The 22,274-nt window shown below is 38.0% G+C and overlaps 1 protein-coding gene and 1 non-coding gene across 2 annotated transcripts; one reads left to right on the forward strand and one right to left on the reverse strand.

Annotated features, from left to right (window-relative positions):
* Positions 1 to 3,036: 3,036 nt before the first annotated feature.
* Positions 3,037 to 3,144, reverse strand: LOC148579354 (small nucleolar RNA R71). Its single transcript, XR_015895715.1, has one exon. It is a non-coding gene; the product is annotated as a small nucleolar RNA R71 (small nucleolar RNA).
* Positions 3,145 to 17,194: 14,050 nt separating this feature from the next.
* Positions 17,195 to 21,978, forward strand: LOC107621714 (inactive TPR repeat-containing thioredoxin TTL3). Its single transcript, XM_016323728.3, has 5 exons — positions 17,195 to 18,786; positions 19,249 to 19,444; positions 19,550 to 19,722; positions 20,290 to 20,623; positions 21,446 to 21,978. Exons 1-5 carry the CDS (start codon positions 17,873 to 17,875, stop codon positions 21,569 to 21,571), a joined length of 1,743 nt encoding a protein of 580 aa, XP_016179214.1. The 5' UTR covers positions 17,195 to 17,872; the 3' UTR covers positions 21,572 to 21,978.
* The last annotated feature ends 296 nt before the right edge of the window (positions 21,979 to 22,274 follow it).

The following is a 22,274-nucleotide window of genomic DNA, read 5'->3' on the forward strand; positions in this document are numbered from 1 at the left end:
TGTCTGTGGTATTCGGAGTAGGATTCTGGGATTGAATGGCTGTGACGAACTTCAAACTCGCGAGTGCTGGGCGTAGTGACAGACGCAAAAGGAGGGTGAATCCTATTCCAGTATGATCGAGAACCTCAGATGATTAGCCGTGCTGTGACAGAGCATTTGGACCATTTTCACAAGAAGATAGGATGCAGCCATTGACCACGGTGATGCCTCCAGATGATTAGCCATGCAGTGACAGCGCATCAGACCATTTTCCAGAGAGGATGAAAAGTAGCCATTGACAATGGTGATGTTCTTACATAAAGCCAGCCATGGAAAGGAGTAAGATTGATTGGATGAAGACAGCAGGAAAGCAGAAGTTCAGAGGAACGAAAGCATCTCCATACGCTTTATCTGAAATTCTCACCAATGATATACATAAGTGTTTCTATCTTTATTTTCTATTTATTTATTAGTTATTTTCGAAAACTCCATAACTATTTTATATCTGCCTGACTGAGATTTACAAGGTGACCATAGCTTGCTTCATACCAACAATCTCCGTGGGATCGACCCTTACTCACGTAAGGTTTTATTACTTGGACGACCCAGTGCACTTGCTGGTTAGTTGTATCGAAGTTGTGAATGAAAAACAATTTATTAAGACGTGCGTACATAGTTTTTGGCGCCGTTGCCTGAGATCACAATTTCGTGCACCAAGTTTTTGGCGCCGTTGCCGGGGATTGTTTGAGTTTGGACAACTGACGGTTCATCCTGTTGCTCAGATTAGGTAATTTTCCTCATATTTTATTTTCAAAAAGTTTTCAAAAAAAAAAATTTTTCAAAAATCTTTCAAAAATTTTCCCTTTGTTTTCGAAAATTATTTCAGAATTTTTTAAGAATGAATTCTAGAGTTTCATGGTAACATGTTGAATCCTATCTGGCTGTAAAGCCATATCCAAACTGCTTTGGGATTAGTCTTCAACTAATCACTTCAATGCATGTAATAGCATACTAAAGCTTGGCTGGCTATTAAGCCATGCCTAACCCTCAGATTGGAGCTTTAGACTAAGAGTACAAGATTCCTGGAATTCATATTAAAAATTTTGAAATCCTTATTTTCTTTTTCCTATATGTTTTTTCGAAAATAATATACAAAAATCCAAAAAAATTAATGAAATCATAAAAATAAAAAATATTTTGTGTTTCTTGTTTGAGTCTTGAGTCAGATTTTAAGTTTGGTGTCAATTGCATGTTCATCTTGCATTTTTCGAAAAATTCATGCATTCATAGTGTTCTTCATGATCTTCAAGTTGTTCTTGGTAAATCTTCTTGTTTGATCTTGATGTTTTCTTGTTTTGTGTCTTTTCTTGTTTCTCATGTGCATTTTTGAATCCATAGAGTCTAAGCATCAAAGATTTCTAAGTTTGGTGTCTTGCATGTTTTCTTTGCATCAAAAATTTTTCAAAAATATGTTCTTGGTGTTCATCTTGACATTCAAAGTGTTCTTGGTGTTCATCTTGACATTCATAGTGTTCTTGCATTCATCACACATTTTGATCCAAAACTTTCATGCATTGCATCATTTTCATGTTTTTCTCTCTCATCATTTAAAAATTCAAAAATCAAAAAAATATCTTCTCCTTTTTCTTCTCATAAATTCAAAAATTTGAGTTGACTTTTTCAAAACTTTTTAAAATTTAGTTGTTTCTTATGAGTCAAATCAAATTTTCAATTTAAAAATCTTATCTTTTTCAAAATCTTTTTCAAAAAATCAAATCTTTTTCATTTTTCTTATCTTTATCACATAATTTTCGAAAATAACATCATCAATTAATGTTTTGATTCAAAAATTTCAAGTTTGTTACTTGCTTGTTAAGAAAGATTCAAACTTTAAGTTCTAGAATCATATCTTGTGATTGCTTGTGAATCAAGTCATTAATTGTGATTTTAAAAATAAAATCTTTTCAAAACTAATTTCAATCATATCTTTTCAAAAATATCTTCTTATCTTATCTTTTTCAAAAAAATTGATTTTAAAATATCTTTTCTAACTCCTTATCTTCTTATCTTTTCAAAAATTGATTTTCAAAATTTGTTTCAACTAACTAACTAACTTTTTGTTTGTTTCTCATCTTTTTCAAAACTACCTAACTAACTCTCTCTCTCTAATTTTTGAAAATATCTCCCTCTTTTTCAAAAATTCTTTTTAATTAACTAATTATTTTAATTTTTTATTTTAATTTTCGAAAATTACTAACCTTTTTCAAAAATAATTTTCAAAAATCACTAACTCTTTTTCAAAAAAAATAATTTTCGAAAATTCTCTCTCTCTCTCTCATCTCCTTCTATTTATTTATTTATTTACTAACATCTCTTCCTCACTCACCAAAAATCCGAACTCTCTCTCTCTCTCTCTGAGTTCAGATTTTCTCTTCTTCTTTTCTTCTACTCACATAAGGGAACCTCTATACTTGGGTAAAAAGGATCCCTATTATTATTATTTTTCTGTTTCCTCTTTTTTATATGAGCAGGAGCAAGGACAAGAATATTCTTGTTGAAGCAGATCCAGAACCTGAAAGGACTCTGAAGAGGAAACTAAGAGAAGCTAAATTATAACAACCCAGCAAGCACCTTTCAGAAATTTTCGAACAGGAAGAGGAGATGGCAGCCGAAAATAATAATAATGCAAGGAGGATGCTTGGTGACTTTACTGCACCTAATTCCAATTTACATGGAAGAAGCATCTCCATCCCCACCATTGGAGCAAACAATTTTGAGCTGAAACCTCAATTAGTTTCTCTGATGCAGCAGAACTGCAAGTTCCATGGACTTCCATCTGAAGATCCTTTTCAGTTCTTAACTGAATTCTTGCAGATCTGTGATACTGTTAAGACTAATGGAGTAGATCCTGAAGTCTACAGGCTCATGCTTTTCCCTTTTGCTGTAAGAGATAGAGCTAGAGTGTGGTTGGACTCTGAACCCAAAGATAGCCTGAACTCTTGGGATAAGCTGGTCACGGCTTTCTTAGCCAAGTTCTTTCCTCCTCAAAAGCTGAGCAAGCTTAGAGCGGATGTTCAAACCTTCAGACAGAAAGAAGGTGAATCCCTCTATGAAGCTTGGGAGAGATACAAGTAACTGACCAAAAAGTGTCCTTCTGACATGCTTTCAGAATGGACCATCCTGGATATATTCTATGATGGTCTGTCTGAATTAGCTAAGATGTCATTAGATACTTCTGCAGGTGGATCCATTCACCTAAAGAAAACACCTGCAGAAGCTCAAGAACTCATTGACATGGTTGCTAATAACCAGTTCATGTACACTTCTGAGAGGAATCATGTGAGTAATGGGACGCCTCAGAAGAAGGAAGTTCTTGAAATTGACACTCTGAATGCCATATTAGCTCAGAACAAAATATTGACTCAGCAAGTCAATATGATTTCTCAGAGTCTGAATGGAATGCAAGCTGCATCCAATAGTACTCAAGAGGCATCTGCTGAAGAAGAAGCTTATGATCCTGAAAACCCTGCAATAGCAGAGGTGAATTACATGGGTGAACCATATGGAAACACCTATAATCCCTCATGGAGAAATCACCCAAGTCTCTCATGGAAGGATCAACAAAAGCCTCAACAAGGCTTTAATAATGGTGGAAGAAACAGGTTTAGCAATAACAAGCCTTTTCCATCATCCACTCAGCAACAGACAGAGAACTCTGAACAAAATACTTCTAATTTAGCAAACTTAGTCTCTGATCTATCTAAGGCCACTGTGAGTTTCATGAATGAAACAAGGTCCTCCATTAGAAATTTGGAAGCACAAGTGGGCCAGCTGAGTAAAAGAGTCACTGAAATCCCTCCTAGTACTCTCCCAAGCAATACAGAAGAAAATCCAAAAGGAGAGTGCAAGGCCATTGAAATGACCATCATGGCCGAATCCAAGGAAGAAGGGGAGGACGTGAATCCCAAGGAGGAAGACCTCCTGGGACGTCCAGTGATCAATAAGGAGTTTCCCTCTGAGGAACCAAAGGAATCTGAGACTCAACTAGAGACCATAGAGATTCCATTAAACCTCCTTATGCCATTCATGAGCTCTGATAAGTATTCCTCTTCTGAAGAGAATGAGGATGTTACTGAGGAGCAAGTTACCAAGTACCTTGGTGCAATCATGAAGCTGAATGCCAAATTATTTGGTATTAAAACTTGGGAAGATGAACCTCCCTTGTTCACCAATGAACTAAGTGATCTGGATCAACTGACATTGCCTCAGAAGAAACAGGATCCTGAAAAGTTCTTAATACTTTGTACCATAGGCACCATGATCTTTGAAAAGGCTCTGTGTGACCTTGGTTCAGGGATAAACCTCATGCCCCTCTCTGTAATAGAGAAACTGGGAATCTTTGGGGTGTAAGCTACTAAAATCTCATTAGAGATGGCAGACAATTCAAGAAAACAGGCTTATGGACAAGTAGATGACGTGTTAGTAAAGGTTGAAGGCCTTTACATCCCTGCTGATTTCATAGTCCTAGATACTGGAAAGGATGAGGATGAATCCATCATCCTTGGAAGACCCTTCCTAGCCACAGCAAGAGCTGTGATTGATGTTGACAGAGGCGAATTAATCCTTCAATTGAATGAGGACTCCCTTGTGTTTAAAACTCAAGGACATCCTTCTGTAAACATGGAAAAGAGGCACAGTAAACTTCTCTCAAAACAGAGTCAACCAGAGCCCCCACAATCAAACTCTAAGTTTGGTGTTGGGGAGTCTCAACAATGCTCTGAACATCTGTGAGGCTCCATGAGAGCCCACTGTCAAGCTATTGACATTACAGAAGCGCTTGTTGGGAGGCAACCCAATTTTTATTTATCTAATTTTAATTTATTTTTATTGTTATTTCATGTTTTATTAGGTTCATGATCATGTGGAGTCACAAAATAAATATAAAAATTGAAAACGGAATCAAAAACAGCAGAAGAAAAATCACACCTTGGAGGAGGATCTCAATGCGTTTAAACGCCAGTAAGGAGCATCTGTCTGGCGTTCAACGCCAGAAACAAGCAGCATCCTGGCGTTCAGACGCCAGAAATGCACAGTGAAGAAGAGCTGGCGCTGAACGCCAGAAACAAGCATCTGGCTGGCGTTCAACGCCAGAATTGCATGCAAAGGCATTTTACATGCCTAATTGGTGCAGGGATGTAAATCCTTGACACCTCAAGATCTGTGGACCTCACAGGATCATCTCAGGATCTGTGGACCCCACAGGATCCCCACCTTCCCTCATCATAATCCTAGTTTTTTTCCACATCTTCTTCTTCTACTATTCCTTCTTCTTTTGCTCGAGGGCGAGCAATATTCAAAGTTTGGTGTGGTAAAAGCATTGCTTATTTTGCTTTTCCATAACCATTGATGGCACCTAAGGCCAGAGAAACCTCAAAAAAAAAAAAGGAAAGAAGAGAGAAGAGAAAAGGGAAGACAAAAGCTTCCACCTACAAGTCATGGGAGATGGAGAGATTAATGTAAAGGATCTATAGCTCAGTGGTAGAATATTTGACTGTAAATCAGGAGATCCCTGAGATACCTCAGGGGATACATTTTCCCCACATAATTATTGGGAGCAACTGAGGATAGAAATACCAAAAATCACTAAGGAGGAGCAACAAAGACAAGGAAGAGACATAGAGGAGCTCAAAAGCACCATTGGTTCTTCAAGAAGAGAAAGACGCCATCCTCACTAAGGTGGACTCATTCCTTAATCTCCTTGTCTATTTATTCCTGTTTTTTTATTTTTGAGCTTTATGTTTATTTATATTTGTGTCTTACTACATGATCATTAGTGTCTAAGTGTCTATGCCTTAAAGTAAGTGAATATGAATCCATCACCTCTCTTAAATGAAAAATGTTTTAATTCAAAAGAACAAGAAGTACATGAGTTTCGAATTTATCCTTGAACTTAGTTTAATTATATTGATGTGGTGACAATACTTTTTGTTTTCTGAATGAATGCTTGAACAGTGCATATGTCTTTTGAAGTTGTTGTTTATGAATGTTAAATATGTTGGCTCTTGAAAGAATGATGACAAGGAGACATGTTATTTGATAATCTGAAAAATCATAAAAATGATTCTTGAAGCAAGAAAAAGCAGCAAAAAACAAAGCTTGCAGAAAAAAAAAATGGCGAAAAAAAATAGAAAAAAAAAAGAGAAAAAGCAAGCAGAAAAAGCCAAAAGCTCTTAAAACCAAGAGGCAAGAGCAAAAAGCCAGTAACCCTTAAAACCAAAAGGCAAGGGTAATAAAAAGGATCCCAAGGCTTTGAGCATCATTGGATAGGAGGGCCTAAAGGAATAAAATCCTGGCCTAAGCGGCTAAACCAAGCTGTCCCTAACCATGTGCTTGTGGCGTGAAGGTGTCAAGTGAAAACTTGAGACTGAGCGGTTAAAGTCAAGGTCCAAAGCAAAAACAGAGTGTGCTTAAGAACCCTGGACACCTCTAATTGGGGACTTTAGCAAAGCTGAGTCACAATCTGAAAAGGTTCACCCAGTTATGTGTCTGTGGCATTTATGTATCCGGTGGTAATACTGGAAAACAAAGTGCTTAGGGCCACGGTCAAGACTCATAAAGTAGCTGTGTTCAAGAATCAACATACTGAACTAGGAGAATTAATAACACTATCTGAACTCTGAGTTCCTATAGATGCCAATCATTCTGAACCTCAATGGATAAAGTGAGATGCCAAAACTATTCAAGAGGCAAAAAGCTACAAGTCCCGCTCATCTGATTGGAGCTATGTTTCATTGATAGTTTGGAATTTATAGTATATTCTCTTCTTTTTATCCTATTTTATTTTCAGTTGCTTGGGGACAAGCAACAATTTAAGTTTGGTGTTGTGATGAGCGGATAATTTATACGCTTTTTGGCATTGTTTTTAGTATATTTTTAGTAGGATCTAGTTACTTTTAGGGATGTTTTTATTAGTTTTTATGCTAAATTCACATTTCTGGACTTTACTATGAGTTTGTGTGTTTTTCTGTGATTTCAGGTATTTTCTGGCTGAAATTGAGGGACTTGAGCAAAAATCAGATTCAGAGGTTGAAGAAGGACTGCTGATGCTGTTGGATTCTGACCTCCCTGCACTCAAAGTGGATTTTCTGGAGATACAAAACTTAAAATGGCGCACTTTCAATTGTGTTGGAAAGTGGACATCCAGGGCTTTCCAGAAATATATAATAGTCCATACTTTGGCCGAGTTTAGACGATGTAAAAGGGCATTGAATGCCAGTTCTACGCTGTTGTCTAGAGTTAAACGCCAAAAACACGTCACAAACCAGAGTTGGACGCCAGAAACACGTTACAACCTGGCGTTCAACTTCAGAAAGAGCCTCTGCACGTGTAACATTCAAGCTCAGCCCAAGCACACACCAAGTGGGCCCCATAAGTGGATTTATGCATCAATTACTTACTTTTGTAAACCCTAGTAACTAGTTTAGTATAAAGAGGACTTTTCACTATTGTATTAGACATCTTATGATTTTTAGTTCATCTTAGGATCATAGTGATCTCGTTTTGGGGGCTGGCCATTCGGCCATGCCTGGACCTTTCACTTATGTATTTTCAACAGTAGAGTTTCTACACTCCATAGATTAAGGTGTGGAGCTCTGCTGTTCCTCAAAGATTAATGCAAAGTACTACTATTTTTCTATTCAACTCAATTTATTCCGCTTCTAAGATATTCATTCGCACTTCAATATGAATGTGATGAACGTGACAATTATCATCATTCCCCCACGAACGTGTGCCTGACAACCACTTCCGTTCCACCTTAGATTGAATGATTATCTCTTGGATCTCTTAACCAGAATCTTCGTGGTATAAGCTAGATTGATGGCGGCATTCATGAGAATCCGGAAAGTCTAAACCTTGTCTGTGGTATTCCGAGTAGGATTCTGGGATTGAATGACTGTGACGAACTTCAAACTCGCGAGTGCTGGGCGTAGTGACAGACGCAAAAGGAGGGTGAATCCTATTCCAGTATGATCGAAAATCTCAGATGATTAGCCATGCTGTGACAGAGCATTTGGACCATTTTCACAAGAGGATAGGATGCAGCCATTGACCACGGTGATGCCTCCAGATGATTAGCCATGCAGTGACAGCGCATCGGACCATTTTCCAGAGAGGATGAAAAGTAGCCATTGACAATGGTGATGTTCTTACATAAAGCCAGCCATGGAAAGGAGTAAGATTGATTGGATGAAGATAGCAGGAAAGCAGAAGTTCAGAGGAATGAAAGCATCTCCATACGCTTTATCTAAAATTCTCACCAATGATATACATAAGTGTTTCTATCTTTATTTTCTATTTATTTATTAGTTATTTTCGAAAACTCCATAACTATTTTATATCTGTCAGACTGAGATTTACAAGGTGACCATAGCTTGCTTCATACCAACAATCTCTGTGGGATCGACCCTTACTCACGTAAGGTTTTATTACTTGGACGACCCAGTGCACTTGCTGGTTTGTTGTATCGAAGTTGTGAATGAAAAACGATTTATTAAGACGTGCGTACATAGTTTTTGGTGCCGTTGCCTGAGATCACAATTTCGTGCACCAGCTTCCCAGGTTGATATTCTTTTTTCTTGGACTCTTTATCCTTGTCCTGTGGTGGGTTAGGAGAATTCGGTTTCTGAGCTCTCTCCTAGTCGAGAGTTCTCCTTCATGTTGATATATTTCTCTGCCCGTTCCTGTACCTCATTTAAAGATGTTGGGTGCTTTTTGGATATTGAGTGGCTAAAAGGTCCTCCTCGTAGGCCATTGATGAGACCCATGATATCTGCTTCTGTTAGCAGACTTTGTATGTCCAGGCACGCTTTGTTGAATCTTTCCATGTAGTTGCGAAGACTTTCCCGATCTCCTTGCTTGTTCCCTAGCAAGCTTGGAGCGTGTTCGGCTTTATCCTTCTAGATGGAGAACCTGGCGAGGAACTTTTTTAGCAAGGTTGTCAAAACTTGTGATGGATTTTGGAGGCAAACTGACGAACTACTTTATTGCTGTCTTCGTTAGGGTAGTCGAGAAGGCTTTGCATCGAATGGCATCTGAGGCATTGGTGGGATACATTATGCTTCTGAAATTGCTGAGATGATGGCTTGGATTCGATGTGCCATCGTACGGGGTCATGTCGGGAGCTTTGACGTCCTTTGGGACTTTAGCTTTCATGATCTCCTTGGTGAAGGGATCTTTGTCCTTGTGGGAGTCGTCATCGTGACTGGGTTGAATTGTTTTGGCTTTGAGATCAGCCTCGAGCTTTAGGAGCTTGTCCTCTAGCTCTCGTCGTCACCTAGTTTCCCTTTGTAGGTTTTTCTCAGCTTCCCGTTGATGCTCTGCCCCTTTTTCAAGTTGTTTCAAGCGATCCTGGAGTGCCTCCATGGCTTCCATAGTTAGTGAATTGCCGTTTTTATTAGGTTGAGGAGTATCTTTTGGTGTAGTGTCGGCATTTTTGTGCAGCGTTCTATCTTCTAGATCTGAATCGTGGTCGTTGTCATGGTCATCCGCCATGATGGTGGGATGACTTCCAGGTCCCCGGCAACGGCGCCAATGTTCCGAGGGTTACCTGAAAATGTAGGTCGATCTCGGACGAGATCTTCTATACTGGTCGGAGATGACGTGTCCGACTGGTGGGTGGCGGTCGGAGCTATCGTGTCCGACTTGTTGGACTGGCTGCGCTGCTGATCCTTTGTCACCGGAGGGTGGTGGTACCTGCAAGGGACTCCGATGCTTAAGTTAGTAAGGGTATTAAGCAGGATTTTAGTAGAATCAGAGTATGAGTTATACCTGGGTGCTTCAGTGTATTTATAATAGCGTGGGCTGACCTTCTTAGATAAGGTAAGTTAGTTATCTTATCTTATCTTTATCTTATCTTTGGGTGAGGTCAGCTTATCTTCAAGGGAACCGCCTTTATCTCTATAGGCTTGGACTGCCTTTGGACTTGGGTCATGTTCCTCTATTTGGGCCCTTTACTGGGCTTTCCTGGCAGTTTGGCCGAGCTCTTTGAGAAGAGGTCGGATAGTTAGACCTGAAGAGGTCGGTCGTCTTGTCGCTAAACATCCCGGGTCGGATAGCTCGACCCAGGGTATGAACACCACCGGATACATAGATGCCACAGACACTTAACTAGGTGAACCCTTTCAGATTGTGATTCAGCTTTGCTAGAATCCCCAGCCAGTGGTGCCCAGAGTTCTTAAGCATACTCTTTGCTTTGGACCACGACTTTAACTGCTTAGTCTCAAGCTTTTCAGTTGACACCTTCACACCACAAGCATATAGTTAAGGGAGGAGTTCATTTGAACTTTTTAGGCCAAGATTGTGTTTCTTTTAGGCCCTCCAAACCATTGATGCTCAAAGCCTTGGATCCTTGCTCTTGCCTTTTGGTTTAAAGAGCTATTGGCTTTTTCTGGTTTTTATTTCCTTTTCTGCTTGTCTCTTTTTTTCCTCATATTTTTTTCTTTAATTGATTTTTGCTACTTTTTCTTGCTTAAAGAATCAATTTTTGGATTTTTCATATCACCAATAATACTTCACTTTAATCCTCATTCTTTCAAGAGCCAACATTATTAACTCCAACATCAACTATGCACTGTTTATTCATACATTCAGAAAACAAAAGCAATGCCACCACATCACATAATTGAACTATTCCTAATATAAAACTCGAAACTCATGCATCTCACTTCTCTTTTTCAAATAAAATAATTTTTTTAAGCAAGGTGAGAGATGCATGGATTATTTCATAGCTTTAAGACACAAAGACAGATGATCATGCCCTAGAAACAGACAATAAAACAAAATACATGGAAAACAGCCAAAAAAAAAAAAGAACATAGGCAACAGGGGATTAAGGGAACGAATCCACCTTAGTGATGACGGCCACTACTCCTTCTGGAGGATCCAATGGAGTGCTTGATTTTCTCTATGTCACGCCCCAACCTTTATTGTTCTTCCCTCATGGCTCTTTGATCTTCTCTTATGTCATGGAGGATGGTGGAATGCTCTTGATGTTCCATCCTTATTTGATCTATACTAGAGCTTAATTCTCATAGAGAAGTATGCAATTGGTCCCAATAGCCTTGGAAAGGAAAATGGATCCCTTGAGGCATCTCAGAGATTTCTTGTTGAGGCAGCTCCACATGCTCTTGTTGTGGCCCATGTGCTGGCTCTCCAGTTTGTTCCATCCTTCTTTTAGTGATGGGCTTGTCCTCTTCAATAGGAATGTCTCCTTCTATGACAATTCCAACTGAATTGCATATGTGACAAATAAGGTGGGGAAAGGCCAACCTTGCTAAGGAGGAAGGCTTTTCAGCTTTCTTGTACAATTCTTGAGGTATTACCTCATGTACCTCCACCTCACTTCCAATTATGATGCAATGAATCATGATGGCTCTGTCAATGGTCACTTCTGACCGATTGCTAGTAGGGATGGTAGAGCGTTGGATAAATTCCAACCATCCTCTAGCTACAGGCTTGAGGTTAAGCCTTCTCAGTTGGATAGGCTTGCCTTGAGCATCTCTCTTCCACTGAGCTCCTTCCATACAAATATCTGAAAGGACTTGGTCCAGCCTTTGGTCAAAATTGACTCTCATAGTGTAAGGATGTGGGTCTCCTTACATCATTGGCAAATGGAGTGCCCACCTTACACTCTCCGGGCTGAAATCCAAGAGACGCCCTTGGACCATAGTATGCCAATTTTTAGGACTTGGGTTCATGCTTGTATCATGGTTTTTCATGACCCATGCATTGGCATAGAACTCTTGTACCATCAAGATCCCAACCTCTGGGATAGGATTGGTTAGGACTTCCCAACGTCTCCTCCGGATTTCTCTTCGGATCTCTGGAAACTCATTCTTTTTTAGCCTAAAAGGGACTTCAGGAGTCACCCTCTTCTTTGCCACTACTTCATAGAAGTGGACTTGATGAGCTTTGGTGATGAATCTCTCCATCTCCCAAGGTTCAGAGGTGGAAGCAACTGTTTTTCCTTTCCTCTTTCTAGAGGATTCTCCAACTTTGGGTGCCATAAGTGTGAATGAAAAGCAAAAAGTAAGGCTTTTTCAACACCAAACTTAAAAGCTTTACTCGTCCTCGAGTAAAATATGAAGAAAAGAGAAGAAAAGAGTAAAAGAAAAAGAGAATAAAGGAGATGGAGAGGGATAGTAGATTCAGCCAAGAAGGGCTTTAGTGTATGGATGGTGTGTGTATGAAGGGTAGGAAGAAGGGGTTATTTATATGAGTGGGAAAGTTTTGGTTTGAATCAATGGGTGGGAATTGGGTGGGAAATTTTAAATTTGAAGTAGATGGGATTTGGTGGGAGTTATGATGGTTTTGGAAAGTGATATGGATGTGATTGGGTTAGGGTTTATAGGGAAGAGTGTGTGGGGAAGAGTGAAAGTAAGAGAGAGAAGAAGGTAGGGTAGGTGGAGATTCTGTGGGACCTACTGATCCTGAGATGCTAGGGAATTCATGTTCCCTGCCCCCTTGTGGGCGTTGAACGCCCAGCTCCTGCTCCTGGCTGGCGTTCAACGCCAGTAATGTGCCTCTAAGTAGGCGTTGAACGCCCATTGGGGTGTTCCTACCTGGCGTTCAACATTAGGTCTCTACCTCCTGGCTGGCGTTCAACGCCAGCTATGTACTCCCTAGCTGGTGTTCAACGCCAGCTTCATGCTCCCTGGCTGGTATTCAATGCCAGCAAAGCTGCTCCTTATGGGCATTGAACACCCACTCTGGCCCTGTTGTCTGGCGTTCAATGCCAGCAAGGTACTTGCTTCAGAGTGTTCTGTTTCCAGCTTTGATAGTTTCTGTTCTGTTCTAACTACTGCACATGATCACAAACTTAAAGAAATATGAAAATTAAACTAATATAACTGAAATAAACTTAATGAAAAATAGAAATAACTTTAATTACGGTTGGGTTGTCTCCCAACAAGCGCTTCTTTAACGTCACTAGCTTGATGGTTAGCTCCTTACGGAGATGGATAAGGGCTCAGAATTTTACCCCTTACAGTGAACTTTTTGCCTGTGCTCTCATGGATAAGTTTCACATGTTCTAGAGACAGGATCCTGTTCACAGTGTGTGGAATGACTGAATTATCAGTGAAGATAACTCTCATGCTAGGTGAGAGACCTTCGGTGGGGATTTTCTTATCCCTCCAGCAATTGGGCACTTTCTTACTGCCATTCCACTTAGAGCTTGATAGTGGCTGCCCAACACCAAACTTAGGATTGGTGTCTAGGGGCTCTGTATAAATTTGCACTGAGAGAGAAGGTTGGAAAACTAGGTGTTGCACAACTGTTTCTCTTTTTTCAGAAGGAGAGTTAGGGCTAGGCATCTTGAACAAGATGTGGTCTTCCCATAACTTTGAAATCAACTCTCCCTTTGCTACATCAATAATGGCATTGGCAGTGGCTAGGAAAAGACTTCTAAGAATGATGGATTCATCCTCTTCCTCCCTAATATCCAAGATTATGAAATCTGTAGGGATGTAAAGGTTCTCAACCTTTACTAAGACATCCTCTGCACGACCATAATCCTTTTTCATTGACCTGTTTGCCATCTCTAGTGAGATTCTTGCAACTTGTACCTCAAAGATTCCCAATTTCTCTATTACAGAGAGTGGCATAAGCTTTATGCTTGACCCTAAGTCACACAGATCCTTATCAAAGGTAATGGTGTCTATGGTACAGGGAATCAGGAAGCATCCGGGATCCGGCAGCTTCTGAGGTAGTTTCTGCTGAACTAAGGCATTGAGTTCTTTGGTAAGCACTGGAGGTTCTTCCTCCAATGGCTCTGTGCCAAACAACTTGGCATTCAGCTTTATGAAAATCCTAGGTACCGAGCAACTTGCTCTTTCCTAGTTTCCTCTTCCTCATCAGAGGAAAAGTACTCTTCAGATTCTATGATCCTCAACCAAGCATTCAAGGGAACTTCAATGGGCTCCTTATGAACATCATCTGTATTTTGACCACGAGGAATTACTTGAGGATTTTCTCTGTTTCTAAAAACGTCATTCTCATTTTGAAATAGGTTTTCAAAACCCTCATTATTTCCTCTGGCATTCTGCCTTTCTCCTTCATCATAATCAATGATTCGAGCAATTCGCTCAACTTGCCTTGCAAGACGATCGAATTTCGATTCGTGATCAGCCATCATATGATTCAGAATTGTGATCATTTTCTGGGTCAATAAATTAACCAAATCATGATGACTTTCTTCTACATGTTGTCGAAATGCTGCTATTGAATTAGAAGCATTTGATGTAGATCCCACATTATAATCTCGAAAAAACTCGGATTGTTGTTGTGAATTTTGAGCATTATTTACTCCATTTACACCCCCAAATTGGATCAGAGGAACAAAATCACTCACCGGTGAAGTATAACTAGGAGAAAGTCCATAAGAAGGCCAACCAGTAGTTACTTGAGGCTAAATTGGTGGTGGATTATCACGTGGACGAGTATTACGTCCGTTATTTCTAGCCTGCACATTTGTAACTGCCACACTTTCACTAATAACCACCCCTTCAGAATGTGAAGTAACGTCTGAAGGTTGTACAGTTATTGGTGCACTGTTATTAGTGGACAAACCACCATTCACATTCGATACTTCATCCGCCATGTAAACAATCCTTCCACTTCTTAATTGCATACACCAAGTAACACCAAAATCATTTGACACACTTCAATTAAAACTATCCCACCGGGCGTGCCAATTTGTTTTGTCGATTTTTAGCAAATCGATGGTGGTTCGATTCTAATGGTTTGGGAGCGAAACATACTCCTCTTTTTTGCGAGTACCAGTTCTCTAGAAGTGCATCAAAGTTCCTTGTATCAGACAAGATTTAAAAGGAAAGACTAAAAAAGGTGTTAAATAAAATTTTGAAAGTAAAATTAACTGAAATCAAAATGGTTTGCATTGAATTTATACAAAGCGATAAAATGCCTTCGACTGAATTAAAAGACTTTTGACAAGGAAATTAAAAATGCTGGAAGGTAAATCTGACAAGAAAATTAATGTTGCACGAAAGATAAATTGAACATGAAAAGTAAAGTTTTTGCAGAAATTGTAAATTGAAAAGATAAAAAATATGGAAGAAATCCTACAGAAAAGAGACTCGAATGCAGACTCAGAAATTCGCTGGGGATGTGAGTGTGCCTGAGTGTTTTCCGAAGCAAAGTTCCAACCCTTGTGACTTCGAGTTTTCTATTATTTATAACCATTTCCTTAACTGATCAATTTTGAAATGAAACTCCCACGTGTGCGAAAACATGGGTAACTGTTCCCACTCTTTTGCCTGATCACGTAATAGTTATAGAATAACGTTCGATTTTAAGAATCTTCGATCTTCTTTACTCGAATAACTCCTCGATTTGCTGAGCTAATCAAACTCTTACTCAATGTCCCTAAATAGGCCTCCTTCGATACCAACTTCTCTTCCGAAAGCTTACTTATCAATTCAAACAATCTTTTCCTTCAAATTTATTTGTTTTTGACTAACAATCACATAAGTATTTCCATTATAAAATGTAGACTTAAATTCACCATCAAACTATTTTGTTAATCAGCTGTCATCTTTTGAACATCATAGACCAATTTCATTCTTTTGAAACAATATCTCTTAAAAATATAATCTTTCGAATGCTATTTTATGTGTTTTATTAAAATTAAAATCATATTTTTTATATTTTAGTAATAATTATTTTTTAAATTAAAAAATATTGTTATATAATAAAAAATATTCTTTAGATTTTATCAAAATTTTAAAAATGCTGTTATTACTATAGTAACCATAGTATAAATACTATAGTATGCATTTTAAGATTAGACATGTATATTAAAATAGTCTTTAAAATTTTAATTACACTATTAAGATTACTGAAATTGAATTCATATCATAGAGAATATAGTAGTGTCTATGTTAGGGATGGCAAAACTTTCCGGGATGCGGGGATCCCTGCGGGGACTGTCTTGAATGGGGATTCGACTGTGGAGAAATTTTTTCTGCGGAGATGGAGACGGGGGACAAAATTTCTCCGAGGCAGGCGCAGGAATCCGAGCGGGATCCCTGCCCTGTCCCCGCTAATCCCCAAAATTCATAAATTTATTGAATTGTCCTTAATAGTTGATTATCCTAATCCTCATTTGCATAACCCTTCTTCAATTCAAAGATCCCTAATGCTGTCCATACTCCATCCAACCTCTCTGCAGCCACCCTCTCGCTACTCTCCCTTCTCACCGCATCATCACACCTCACCGTGCTATCACCCTCACTGCATCGTGCTCTCTATTTGCGGTGTTCCTTTTCGTAACTCTACCGTCGTGTCCATTCTCCTCTCTGTTCCCGCATCTCCCACCTCATCCACTGTTCTGTCCTCTAGCTCGCCATTGCGTCTGCCCACTACATCATTTCGAAAGAAGTCACCATCTTGTCGTTTAGATTTTTTGTATAAAATCTTGCTGTTTTTGTATAGGATGGATACTTGCAACTCTATTCATATGAAAATTAATAATTAGTTAGAATTATCAGATAAATGAAAAATGGGGTCCCCGTGGAGAATGGGGCTCTGTGAAAAATGAAGATGAAGAGCAATACTCTCTCACGGCAGAAAACGGAGACGAAAACAGGAGCTAATCTGGGGACGGGGATGGGGAGCAAGGAGGCATCCCCTGCCCCTGCCCTGCTCCATTGACATCCGTAGTTTATGTCCTTTTTTAACAGTAAATTAGCTATTAGAATAATTATCTCGCACAACTATTATCCCCATAAAGACTAATCTTTTCATCTTCATGCCCTAATTTAGTCTATATGTTCATTTATAAATGATAATCATATATTCATCAATTAATCTAAGTTGGAATCTTATTTCATACATTTTTTTAACAAGAAATTAGCAGCCAAAATAATGAAATATTACACCATAAAATAATCAACCATGGTAATATCAAAATAATAAAAAAATTATATTAGAGATATACTAAAATTAACTACAAATATAAAATACATATTAGCTATACATACATTAAAAATAAATTAAATTACTCATATATTTATACACAAATATATAAAATTAATTTTAATGACTAGTATTTTTTTATTTTATATGGTGACCACTTAATCATTAATAATTGAGTTTTAGTGTCCATATAAAATAATCCTATAATATGTAGCTATGTGCTTATGATTTTGGCATGTTACAGCCATTTGAGGTTACAACTTACAAGGAAACAAAACAGATAACAAACCTAATCATTCCCATAATTTTGGACATCCTTCTTGTGAGTTGTAACCAAGACCGGGTCTAATGCTTTTCTTGTTCCGATGAAACTAACCTGAAAAAACAAAAATATTGAGAAGGAAATTGAAAGCCAGCTAGAGCAATGTATATACATCAATAGAATAACAGATTTTCGTTTCGTCGTTCTTTTCTTCCCTTTTCCCCATAAGTTTTCCTTTTGGAGATCATGCCATTTGGTTCTTTTTATCCATTTTTTTTAGATTAGAGAATTTATTAAAAAAAAAAAAAACCATTCCCTTGCAGCCTTTCCAGGAGGAGGTTCTTTAGAAATTAGAATTATCTGCTGGAAATATTATTGGGCTTATAATCCTTAGCCATAAGGGTTCATTTCGATCTCTGAATTACTTTTGCATTCCAAGTGGTTGTTGTAATGTCTGAATTTGAAATGTTTCCCATTTCACTAGATTTATCAGGACAAGTTCACATCACATAGAATTTTCATTACTCTTGTTAAAAACACTAATGATCATCCATTATCATCCTCAATAGCCAAATCTGTATAGAAAAACATAAGTCTTAGAACACATTCAAGGAAAATTAGTGAGGGAAAAACAAAATGAGAGACACTTCACCAGAAAGCAGAGGTTGTGGTTTGCTATCATCATTGCTTCGCAGGCGCGGCTCATCTAGGAGCAAAACTGAAAGATATTCTGGTAATGATGATGCTCATAATCATGGGAAGCAACCATCAAAAACCAAAGATTCGAAACGGCCACAGAGTGATGTCTCTGATGATGCCCGAAGATCTGCTTCTTCTGCATCAAGCAATTCCAACACTCCCCAGAGCCAAAAGCATGTAGTTGTAAGTGTAAACCAAAACCACCAAAGAAAACAACAACAACATGATGAGGCAGCAGCAGCATCAATGGCAGTGTGTTCGTCATCTAGGTCGTCGAAGGTGTCACCTGTACAAGGATATGTCAATCAGGGAAGAAAGGTTCCAAAAGATGCCGTTGGAATATCCGGTGAGCTTGATAGCATGTTAAACGATTACCAGAAGCCGAAGGGAAGCAACAAGCTTGTTCGAGCTTCTAGCAATGTGATGATATATGGTAACTTAGGTAACCTTGGACAAGGAGGAGGAGGAACAAATTATCCTAGTTCAAACATTCCAATGGATAAAGTGGAAAATGGTGGTGGTAGTAACAATAATAGGAATAAAAAGGTTACTAGGAATAGTAAAGAAGAATCAGGTTCACTTTGTAGGGCTGTGTCTACTAGAATGGACCCTGAACAGTTGAAGATAATGGGGAATGAGGATTATAAGAATGGGAACTTTGCTGAGGCATTGGCTCTGTATGATGCAGCAATTGCAATTGATCCTAATAAGGCTGCTTATAGAAGCAATAAAAGTGCAGCATTAACAGCTCTTGGAAGGCTTTTGGAGGCTGTGTTTGAATGTAGAGAAGCCATTCGAATTGATCAGCATTACCAAAGAGCTCATCAACGATTGGGAAACTTGTACTTTAGGTAAGTATCCATGCAGCACTTTCCTTTCAGTAGAAAAAAGATTATGTTTCTCAATATACATCTTCCAACATGCATCTCTAATTATTTTCCTTGTATATATGAGAGAGATTCTTAGGTATTTATAGAATAAGAGAAATTTCTTATTCTACTTCATTCTCTTTTTGTTGCTTCAATAAAAATTGATAATTAAGGTGATAACAATAACCTATAAGAGATTTTTCAGCATCTCCCGCGATCTCATTGTCTCTTGTATTTCATTTACATACAATTTTAATGTATTGCTAATATTGAAAAATGGTAAAAGGGTAGTTCTTCCATTTCAAATTAACTGTCAATTTAGACAAAGTAGCACATAAGAAAATCAATGTATCAGGACAATTTACATAGCAACAGCAGTTTCTGGCTTAGAGCAATAAGAATGTCTTTTACTTGTTATTCATAGTCTCATTGACTTTCTTTCAGACTAGGAGACCCAGAAAAGGCATTGTATCATTATAAACAAGCAGGACCAGAGGCTGATCCTGATGAGATTGCTAAAGTGAAGATTCTTCAGGTTCATCTAAACAAGTGCACAGAGGCTCGCAGGGTGGGAGATTGCAACACACTGATCACTGAAACCAACAAGGTTATATCATCTGGTGCAGATTCTGCTCAACAGGTGAGTAGTTTTAAATTTTATACATTTATATCATTGCATGTTCTAATATGACTATGCTAATTAAACATGTGCTAATATGACTATGGTCTTGCCTTTTACTGGAAGATATTTGCATTACAAGCAGAAGCACTCTTAAAGCTTCGTAGACATCAAGATGCAGAAAAAATAATGTCAAAGTGCCCGAAATTTGATGTTGATGAGTGTACTAGGTTCTTTGGACCTATTTGCAATGCAAATTTGTTGGTGACACGTGCCCAAGTCGATATAGCAGCGGGGAGGTTAGAATCCTTTTGGTTTCATTTTATTATTTGAACCTCGAAATTTATTAGGTAATCTGAATTCTGAACACTCAAATTGGCATTTGCTTTCTACAATTCAATTAAGTGTAAAGTGCCTATCAATCTCTTGAAGATAGTTCACAGATGAGTTAGGCAGAGTTAGTTTGTGAATTATAGCTAGTTAGCAGTTAATGATTTCTCCACTGTCTTCATGCTTGACTAATAATGTAGATCCATTTTAAATTAATATTGTTTTAAAAAATTAGATAACTAAAGTAGTACCAATATATATTGTAAGGTCCATGGTAAGAATTTACTTACTAATACATACTACCTACATGCAGATCTTCTTCTTTTTAATCCGAATACCTGCATAGAAGTGATCATACCATTGAAATTGCTAACTAAGAAGCAAAATTTGTTCATCACAATTAGTAGAAATCCCACCCATGATTTGTGCAAAATATGTATCTTTACATGAATCAAATTAATTTGTTATAGATTCGTATGATTAACCTTCAAACTATGTAGCAAGATTCTAAAGTGAAACCTATATCAACTGTGTAGATTTGAAGATGCTTTAGAAGCAGCTCAGAAAGCAGTTAGTTTGGATCCCAATAATAGGGAGGCCAATATGGTTATGAGAAAGGCTCGAGATGTCAGCGCTGCTCGATCAAAGGGAAACGAGCTTTTCAAGGCATCAAGGTTCTCTGAGGCCTGTGCCGCATATGGAGAGGGACTTGAACGTGATCCATATAACTCTGTTTTACTATGCAACAGTGCTGCATGCAGATCAAAACTAGGCCAATATGAGAAAGCTGTGGAAGATTGCACTCTTGCACTTAACTTGCGCCCATCTTATGCCAAGGCTAGGTTGAGAAGAGCTGATTGCAATGCCAAGGTAAACAATCTAACCTAGTTATTCTGTTTTGTTCATGTCAATGTCATGCAGCATACACTTAGGTTGCTTTCGAAGGTTGTCACGTGATAGAAATGAGTAAGTGTCCTTTCCGGTCTCCCATTTCTTCGAAGTCCCCTCTATAATCTATTCAGTTCCCAACCGTCCAAGTAACACATCTAAGCGGCTCGTCAACAATTGCATGTTGATGTGTCAGAGGCCTTTTAGACCAGTTATTTGAATGGTTTGGGACCGATTAAAAATTTTCGAATTGTAGAGAGGCGTTTTGTGTTGCGAATAAATGATCAGGAACCGAAAAGAACATTTACTCAGAAATATAAATACACTGAGTGCCGCAAACGAATTTAAACAAGGTGAGAGTTACAAAGACAAATAAAATATCTGTCTCAGAACAAATTTCTCTATATTTTTTGTCAATCAAAAGTATAGGGAAGATGGGGATATATTTTCCTTTTGTCTCTATCAACGTCTCTGCATGTTATCTTGGAACGATTACCAAATGGGGGCCTTAGAACAGAGAAATAGTCTTGCATAATTAATGAATTCTTATAGGTACACTTTTAGAGGGTAAAGTGCAAGATTTAAATTGATGAAAAAATCATAAGTTTGACTATCCAGTAGGTTATGCATATATCTTTGTTTATAAACAATTCATAATATTGAACTTCATCCTCTAGATGCCAAGTCCATAATTAACAAGGATGTAAGTTAGACAAAATAAGTTTCAGTGCAATCCAAATTTGGTTTTCTAGTTATGTGAATAATGTTATTCTCTCTTTTGTGATTTTTCTTGTGATATTTTAGTTGGAAAGGTGGGAAGCTTCCATACAAGACTATGAAATTTTGTTAAAAGAGACACCAGATGATGAACAAGTAAAACGGGCATTGCTGGAGGCCCAAGAAAAGCTAAAGAAGCAAAGAGGTGGATAAAGGAGATGAAATAATATATTTGATTCATATAATTGAGAGAAGAGAATCATACAAAGAAAACAGAGGCCTTATTATCTGTGTTAACAAATTGCAACACAAAGGATTGGATGATCAATATGCACTTTAAAACATTTCCATTGGAAGTAATTAATTGCTCCATTTGTTTACAAGCTGGAACGAAGTGGCCAGGGTAATAATGTATATTGTAGAACTAGTACTTGATCTGTATCTCTTCTCAATTCCACAGAAATTCTCGTTGGGGGATATATTGTATGATGATTTTTCTTTGAAGGAATTCATCAGTGTACATTATTAGATTTTATTCTTTAGGGAATTCCGCGGCGCTAATTATATATTTCTTTTTTTGTTACCTTGACTAATCCATTTCTATAGATTTTATGTTCTCTCTAACCAGATTATGATCCATCTTCAAATTCAATATAACTCTTTTAAAAAAATTTTATGGGTTATAAGATTTATTTTTATACATTATGTAAACTGTAAAGAGACTCATTAACGGGAGCGGATTCTCTTGAGTGCTTAATCTCAGCCATTAATTAATTTTAACAGTGATAATTATAGTTGTTTTACAACACTATTCTAACTCAAAAATCATCTTTGTCTTTTTATTTTTGCTAAACCTTTTTTTTCCTTCTTTTTCGTAACACTTCATCTGTTGTGGCCAATGTCATCAAACATTATT

This window comes from Arachis ipaensis, chromosome B10 (assembly GCF_059453495.1).
Source record: "Arachis ipaensis isolate K30076 ecotype BB chromosome B10, ASM5945349v1, whole genome shotgun sequence".
NCBI lineage: Eukaryota > Viridiplantae > Streptophyta > Magnoliopsida > Fabales > Fabaceae > Arachis > Arachis ipaensis.